Here is an 8,590-nt window from a genome sequence, read left to right on the forward strand (position 1 = left end):
TCAAGACTTGCAACCATATTACAATCCACAGAATTAAGAGCCTGCCAAATTTCTTCATCTTGAATTATGTGAGTGAGTTGTAAACCTTAGTTATACTCATGGTCAGGTTGGAAGAGCTCAGAGTTGATTGCTGCTATTCTAGAAGTGTTAGGTTGAGCCAGTAAGGATTTAAAGTACTGCAGTGCATTCTCAGCAATGTCTTGCTCCTGAAGGAGCCAATGACCATCAGCATCTTGAATTTTCAGAATCATATTACAAGCTCTCCTATATTTAAAGCGTGCATGATAATACATAGTGTTCCTATCTCCCTCCATAAATTTGGATATAACAACTTTTTTCCTAAGGAAAGCTTATTGGAAAGTGACAGTGGTGAGGAGAGCCTCATTGGCATAAATGAAGATAGATTTAGAATCCAAGCCCTCCTCATCCTCTTTCTCAATTTTGGATACCTTTCTTTCAGCATCAATTACCTTAAGATGGACATCTCCAAAGTTGGTCTAATTCCATCTCTTCAAATGGGCACACAGTGAAATTTGGAGGTTCAAACTTTCCCAAGGGTTTCCAAACTTTAGTCACAACATCTAGAAAAGAAAGAGGGGAAGTCCAGACATTCTGGATTCTGAAAGGAGATTTTTGGATTTGAGTAGAATTGGAAATGGAGATCTGTAGTGGTCTGTGATCAGAACTAGGCAGTGCCAAACGAGTAACTATGGTCAAGCAAAAGTTGTTCAGCCAGTTTTCATTAACAAAGAATCATCCAGCCTCTCTCATAGCTTACCCCTTCTATAAGTGAATATATTCCCTTGGAACCACAGGTCATGAATCCTTACTAGCATGATGAAATCATTAAACATATTGAGTTCGGTAAGTTCAAGGGGTCCTCCCCCCTTTTTCTTGAAAGGAGAACCAATGCAATTGAAATCCCCACCAACTAACCAACGGTGGGAAGCAAAGTGGCTTATAAGGACAATGTTAGTCCAAAGGTCTTCCTATGTAGTAATTGTGCACCTAGCATACACAATGGTGGAGTAATAATCACAATCACCAATATAAATATGAAAATGGATGAATTCAGGGTAACTCAATAACATGGTCCACTTGACTTCTATTCTTAATAGAACCCAATTCTTTTGATTTACATTGGTAGCCAACTGATATTCATGAAACTTCTTATTGATCTTGCTAAAGTTAATGGTGGCCATAGGTTCTAACAAAGCAAAACCACAAACCTTGTACATCCTAATTAAGTGGAGGAGCCTTTTAAGGGAACTAGAATGAGTAATTCCCCTAACAATCCAACACAGAAGATTGATCATGGAGGCTTGATACCCTTACCCATAGTTTTAGGAAGGTTTTCAAAGGCCTCTAGGGGTCCACTAGTATTAACGTGCAAACTTCTTAATTCCAAAGAAGCTCTTTTCTTCTTTTTAGATGATATCGTAATCTAGTTATCAACAAGTATTTGGGTGGAAAGTAGGGTCTCCTAAAGGATCTATTCATGGCTAGTGTCAGGATTGTTCAAGATATTAGTATTATATAAATAGTTATCAAGGTCTTTGCCCTTCCTTGGATCATTATGATGTAGTTCTTGTCTTTCTGCTTCAAATGCAATACCCATTTGTACATGGGCAATTTTTGAAATGGACCACTGAGGGGTAGCTGGACAACTCTTAGCATTGTGAGGATTATGGGGGTTAGATAGAGGAGGATTGTCATATTTGCCGAAAGGAGCCAAGACAGTGGCCAAAAGTTGTGCCTCCAGCTCAATAGGAGTTTTAGAATGAATCTGTTGTGTCTGCTCCACATTAATATCTTCTCTGAGATCAAAGCCCATCACACTAGTCCTCACAGGTTCCTGTTGGAAATGTTTCTTAGCAGCACCTACAGTGTTAGCCATCCCTGGTTCCACTCTATTGTTTTGGTTCCATCCCCTTGAAGGTTTAAGGTTAGGGTGTAGTCTTTAAAAATGGTCCATAGTATGCCCAAACATACTACGATGAGTACAGTAGAATGGATGCTATTCCATTATGATTGGTTGCCAATAATCATCATTTGCAGTACCTAGCCAAACCTCATCAAATAGTGGCAAAGTGATATCCCTTTCAATTAAGATCCGGGAAACATATGGTCTTGATAAGTTGAAGTTGAAATATAAAGTTTCATTGGCCTACCCAGTAAGTCCCCAATGGAGAAAAAATCTCTATGGTTAAAGAAGTGCAATTTCAAATTAGGGAGTTTAAACCAGATTGGGATTATTAGCAATTCCTTCTTTTGATCAAATGCAGGGGTCCAGTTCAGTAGCTTCGTTGTGGTCTCTTCAATTTGTATGAATTTTTTGGAGAACACCCTAGCATAGTCATCTTCCTTTATGAGGTGAATCATAACATGCCTGCCAACAAAAAGTGCTATCTTCCAATTTCCAACAAGTTTCAAGTCATCAAATGTTTTCCTAATTAAGTCCATCTTTGGATGTGCCATTAGAAATTTTCCAATTAGTGTGTAAATCTCTTTTAGGTTGCCACTTTCTGTTTAGAGAAGATAAGTGCATGCTTTCCAGCATTCTTGCTACTTTCTAGGATCCGGTCACATTGCATTTTGACCTCCATTGCATCATAGTAAGCTTATAGGAAAACTAGTTTTTCTCCAAGTGAGGATCCACTCAGCTCAACTCTTGTTATAGTTGCATAGTATTGTTTTGCCCATGAAGTTTGGGTCCATTGCAAGCAGGTCAGCTGCCATATGGAAAGAGAGTTAATCCCCAGCTTAGCTACAATAGTTCAATGGAATAGTAACCAAATGATTAAAAAAAATTGAGCCCGGGGAGACGTATGACTTTAAAAAAGGACTAAGAAGAGGGGAGCAAGAAGAAGTAGTCTCACAAGAAGCTACAACCACACTCCCTAAGCCATACCTATCGGCTAGTAGAGAGGAATCTCCATTGAAGAAGCGCTACCAGAGCACCTTGCGTCACCATTATATATATATATATGTTGGCGGCTGAAGATTTTGGTGCTCTGCTAGTGTTTTAGAAAGGATGAAGATTGGTGGTTGCTGGCTGAAGAAGAGCTCTGAAGTGGTGGTTAGTTGTGGCAACCTACCTGCTAGTTCTTATCTCAGGTGGTGGTAAAGGTCTCTTATGTTTGTCATAGGAGTTACTCTTTCATTGAACCTTTCTCTGGCTGCTCCTTGGCTGTGGGATTCTTTTCCCACTTCCTTTGGTGCCTAGTAGTGGAAGGCAGACTGGTTTTTGGTTTTAAGTTTTTTTAGGTGTACTCGTGGCTTTCTGGTGGTTTCCACTGGTTGGTGACCCCTGGTGACTGCACTATCTGACTGTTGTTGGGTGAGACTCTTTACTATTCCATTGAGTGGAGTTGTGTGTTGTCTCTCGACTCTTTACTATTCTATTGAGTGGAGTTGTGTGTTGTCTCTCTGGCACTTGGAACCTTCTCTTTTTTGTGAGTGTTGAAGCTGCATTAATGGAGTTTAGTCCTATTAACATGGAAGTAAATGCTCAGTGAACCCAAGCCACTTATGTTGGAGTTGTGGGAAGAGGGCAAGAGTTGCTTAAAAATTTTGATCATCTAGTTTTTCCTCAAGTTTTGCATGATGCTGCAGTTGGCAAGACTTACTTCCTTCCCATATATTTTCCCTATTGGAATCAAAGAGGGTGAACTTGCAATTCTGTTTACTCCTGGGGAGGTACAAACTCTGAATGAATCTATAAAGTTCACCTTGATAGGCAAGTTTTAGTTTGGCCATTCAAAAGTGGATTATGTTAGGAAATTCTTTGAGGAACTCCAACTCACTGGTGCTTGGCAGCTAGGTTTAATGGATGAAAGAAATGTATTAATCAAAATGTCTAATGAGGAGGATTATGCTAAAGTTTTTTCCAAATAAATTCTCTTGATTGCTGGAACCCCAATGAAATTATTAGAATGGACACCTGGATTTGATCCAAGTAAAGAACCCCCAATTGTACTAATTTGGTTTAAATTTCCTAACCTCCCTATTTAATATTACCACCAAAATGTTTTTTTTAAAATTGGAATGGTACCTGGTTGTCCGTTAAAAGTTGATGCCCTAACCTACAATTTGGCTAGACTAGCAGGTGCTAGAGTGCTGGTAGAAAGAGATATCACATTGCCAAAAATAAAGAGAGTTTGGATTGGAACCCTTGAGGAAGGGTATTGGCAAAGCATCATTATAGAGAAAAAACCATTATTTTTCCTTCACTGCAGGATGTTTGGGCATAATATGGATAAATGTTATAGGCTGCATCCACCATCTTGAGAAATAACTCCTCGTGGTATGCCTACTCAGGGAGGGTCTATTGTAACTTTAGGAAAGGATAACAGAAGAGCTAATGAACAAGAAGCATTCAAAGTCAGTAGAGAAATTGATGTGGAAGTTTGTCCTAAGCTACCAAGTATTTTGGAAGAGGTCCATGAAAAAACCACTTCTGCTATGAATGTTCAGGAGCAGGGGGTGGAGGGCAGGCAAGGAGAAATTACAAGAAGTCAACTAGATATCAGTCCACACAAAGTCAATAATTCTACTGTGGAATTAATAGCTGAGGTGATTACAGTAGAATGTCAACTTCAAAAGAATAACAGGAAAAAGAAAGGGAAGATGGAATAGAAGCTGATGTAGGAAGCTCCCTCTTTTGAAGGAACTAATCAGCTGATAGATTCTAATTAGAGAACCAGAAGGAAAGGGAGAACCCTTTCACAATGATCAAGTTTTTATGTTGGAATAATAGGGGTGTTGCACACACCAACTCTCTCACAAGGCTGGTACATCTTGTGAAAACTCATAAAATATGGTGCTTTTCTCTTTTGGAACACATGGTCTCTAAGAACTCTTCTAATATTATCACAAAATTTCCCAAATTTTCCCATTTTTCTAACCATAATAATAAGATTTGGTTGTTTGCTAGAGCTAAATTACAGTGGAATGTTGTTCTGAATAGTCCCCAATGTTTACATATTCAATTTATTGTTGGAGCTCAGGTGGGTTATGCCACTTTTTTTTATGCCAGTTGTCTTCCAAGAAATCAAGAGTTGTTGTGGATGGAGCTTTTCAACATCAGCCATTCCATAAACTCATTTTGGATTGTTGGGGGAGATTTCAATTATATTACCTCATCTGATGAAAAGAAAGGAGGGAGGCCTCCATCTTAAACTACTATGTTGAAGTTGAATGAATTCCTTATAGATGCTCAGTTATTTGCTTTGGGCCTTTGGGGTCCTAAATATACTTGGAGAAGGGGTGTCTTATGGGAAAGACTTGATAGAATGTTGGGAAACTCTAAGTGGCTTCAAACCTTCCCTTATACAATCATCACTCACCTTGTCATGTCTGGGTCAGACAATAGACCCATTCTTTGCTCTATTCAAAATGCTGTGAAGTCTGGTGGTTCTCCCTTTAGATTTCAGAACATGTGGACTCTTCATCCTAATTTCATCAAGGAAGTTACAAATGATTGGATCGTCAATGAAGATTATGGGCCATGGATAAATCTGTGGAAATTACAAAAAAAGGTGGCCATCCATTTAAATAATTGGAATTGGAACACTTTTGATAATGTTAATGAGAACTTAAAAGCTGCTCAGAATTAGGTGATAGTATTGAAGAAGATTTCCAAAAGGGCTTACAAGCTGAGAGAGATCTACATAATGCCAATGAAGAACTTCTTGCACACATCACATATAATGAAGGCTTTTTGAAACAGAAAGCTGCTATTACCAAGTTCTTTGAGGGTGACTGAAACTCTAGTTTCTTTCATGCATGCATTAATTATAGAAGAAAATGCAATATGATTCTGGAGATTAAAAACTCTGAAGGGAAGAGATTAATTCAGGCCGATGACATTGCTCAAGATGTTGTAAAGTTTTTTCAACAACTTTTTAATTCACACCCATCTACTAGAACCAATGTTGATGCTAATTTATTTGTTGATTGTACTGATTATGTCAGTAGGCTGACCCTAGATCAAATCCCCTCTGAAGTAGAAATTAGAGCTACTCTTGATTCTATTGATGATGATAAAACTACTGGTCCTGATGGCTTCACTGCAGGTTTTATAAAAGTTGTTGGCTTGTGGTTAAGGAAGACTTCATTTCTGTTGTACAAGAATTTTTTAGAGGAATTAATCCACCTAGATACTTTACCTCCTCAACTATTACTTTGATTCCTAGGAACCAGATCAGAAATAATTGGGGAGATTTCAGGCCCATTAGTTTAACTGATATTATTACCAAGGTAATAAGCAAAGTACTGGTCTTCAGGATTCAGCCACATTTTCAACACCTAGTTTGATCTAACCAGACTGCCTTTGTTAAAGGAAGATCCATAACTGATAACATATTGTTGGCTCTAGAGATGTTGCTAGATTTGGACAAGAAATGTAGGGGAGGTAATGTTATCTATAAATCAGATATCAAGAAGGCTAATGACATTATCAACTGTAATTTCATCTTAGAAACTCTGGCTGCTCGGGGCTTTGCTGAGGGTTTTATCTTGTTGATTAAAAGATGGCTTCTTTATAATAATCACTCTGTGCTTATTAATGGTTCTAGTCATGGCTTCTTTTCTTCATCAAGAGGAATCAAACAAGGGGACCCTTTGTCCCCTACAATTTTCATTTTGGCTATGAATTATTTCTCTAGGCTACTGAATCAATTGTTCTCAAGATCTCCCCATTTGGCTTTTTAGCATAGATTAAATGTGTGTATCAACCATCTGACTTATGCAGATGATGTGAGTATATTTTTCAAGGCCACTAAGAATGCTATTAGAATGCTTTATAAGGCCCTTATGCATTTCCAGCTCACCTCAGGTATGGAACGAAATATACCAAAGTGCCAATTTTTTCCTAGCACTATCGTGTCTCAAAAGATAAAGCATTGAATGTCTAGCTATACTGGTTTTAGCTTTTCCTCTTTGCCTATCAAGTATCTGGGTGTTCTTTTACTTAAGGGCAGAAACAAGCAGATAAAGTTCAATGAAGTCATTGATAAAATTAAGAATCAACTTCAATGCTCGACCCATTCATTTTTCTCCAATGGAGAAAGGATCCTTACTACACTTTCTTCATATGCTCTCCAAATATTTACAATGAAGAAAGGAACTCAGCAACTGCTGGGGAGAATATTTAATAAGTTCTTATGGGCTAGACAGAAGAAACAAGTACACTGGCTTCCTTGGCAAAAGCTTTGTATACCATACTGTGCTGGAGGCTAGGGATTTAAAGATTTTTGGCACATGAGTTTCATTAATTTATGCAAACTCTGGATCAAATTTAGAGCACAAGATAGTCTTTGAGTAGTTTTCATGAAGGGGAAATATTGTAGACTTGTACATCCAAGTCTTGTTAACAAAAAGTTGGGAGATTCTAGACTTTTGGGTGAGTTATTGGATGTTAGAGAGCAAGTTGAAGACACTTTCATTTGGGAGTTAGGAGAAGGACAAATAAATTTCTGGCTAGATAGATGGACTTGGGATGGTGGAAAAATTAAAGGTTTAACCTCCAACTCTAGTTTGCATGATATGGTTAAAGATTACTAAACTGAAAATCAGTAGAATACAACACTACTGTCTAAAATTCTAAACAATGAGCAGCTACAACTTATCCAACAAACACCTATCTTTTCTGGACAAAGAGATAGAATTGTTTCTAAAAAAGCCACTTCCCAGAAAGTTGCTGCTTATATCTATCAAACTTTCTTTCAATGGCCTTCTGTTCAATGGGGTATTGATGTTTGGGGAAAATATCTGGCTACCTTCATGTCTTTCTTCAGCTGGAGACTATGGCAGTCTATGCTCCAAACTGATGATATACTGAAAATGAAAGGGCTGAGGGGACCTTCTTGCTGTCTTTTGTGCCATGAGGAGGAGAAGAGTCTAGATCACCTCTTCTTTAAATGTAGTTTCTCTCAAAAAGTTTGGACTAAGTTTTTAACAAAATTAAAAACTGATACACTCAATCTCAGTTAGAACAACTTCTATAGCTGCTAGAAAGGGTGGCAACAAGCTAAATTACAGGTTATCCCTTGTGTTGTTGCTTGGTTTATCTGGATGTGCAGGAATCAAGTTAAATTTGAGGATTCACCACCTATTGCTAAATTTGTTACTACTCATTGTACATCCTACCTACAGAAAACCATTAAATATCACAACTTCCCTAATATCTGCAGGCATTGGGTACCTCAGTGTACTGACCAACATAGTTTCAAGTTCTCATTGATTGAGTGGGCTCCTCCTCCTGATGGTTGGATGAAAGAAAATACTGATAGCTGCTTTTTAAAAGGACCTGCTAGTTTTGGGGGAGTTTTTAGGAACTCCCTAAGAAAATATGTTCTTCATTTCTCCTCACCAACTTGGGCATTGGATGCATTAGGAGCTGAAATGATAGCAACTTATTGGACTTTTAAAATTGCAGTCCAATGTAATATTGGGTCATTAATCATTTGTTGACCTCAATTTTGGTTGAGGTTTAGTTTTTCCTCTTTAGTAACCTAAATTCTAGCCATAGGACTTTTCTATTGACTATTCTTAGAAAACTAGACAAGGAACCCTCACCATTAGAAAT

At 38.0% G+C, this 8,590-nt stretch overlaps 1 protein-coding gene across 1 annotated transcript; it reads left to right on the top strand.

Annotated features, from left to right (window-relative positions):
* Positions 1–5,186: 5,186 nt before the first annotated feature.
* On the top strand, positions 5,187–7,007 carry LOC110037150. Its single transcript, XM_020741728.1, has 5 exons — positions 5,187–5,521; positions 5,605–5,759; positions 5,844–6,077; positions 6,755–6,838; positions 6,979–7,007. The coding sequence occupies exons 1-5, from the start codon at positions 5,187–5,189 to the stop codon at positions 7,005–7,007; spliced, it is 837 nt and encodes a 278-aa protein (XP_020597387.1).
* Positions 7,008–8,590: the final 1,583 nt, after the last annotated feature.

This window comes from Phalaenopsis equestris, unplaced genomic scaffold, assembly GCF_001263595.1.
Source record: "Phalaenopsis equestris unplaced genomic scaffold, ASM126359v1 Scaffold215926, whole genome shotgun sequence".
Lineage (NCBI taxonomy): Eukaryota > Viridiplantae > Streptophyta > Magnoliopsida > Asparagales > Orchidaceae > Phalaenopsis > Phalaenopsis equestris.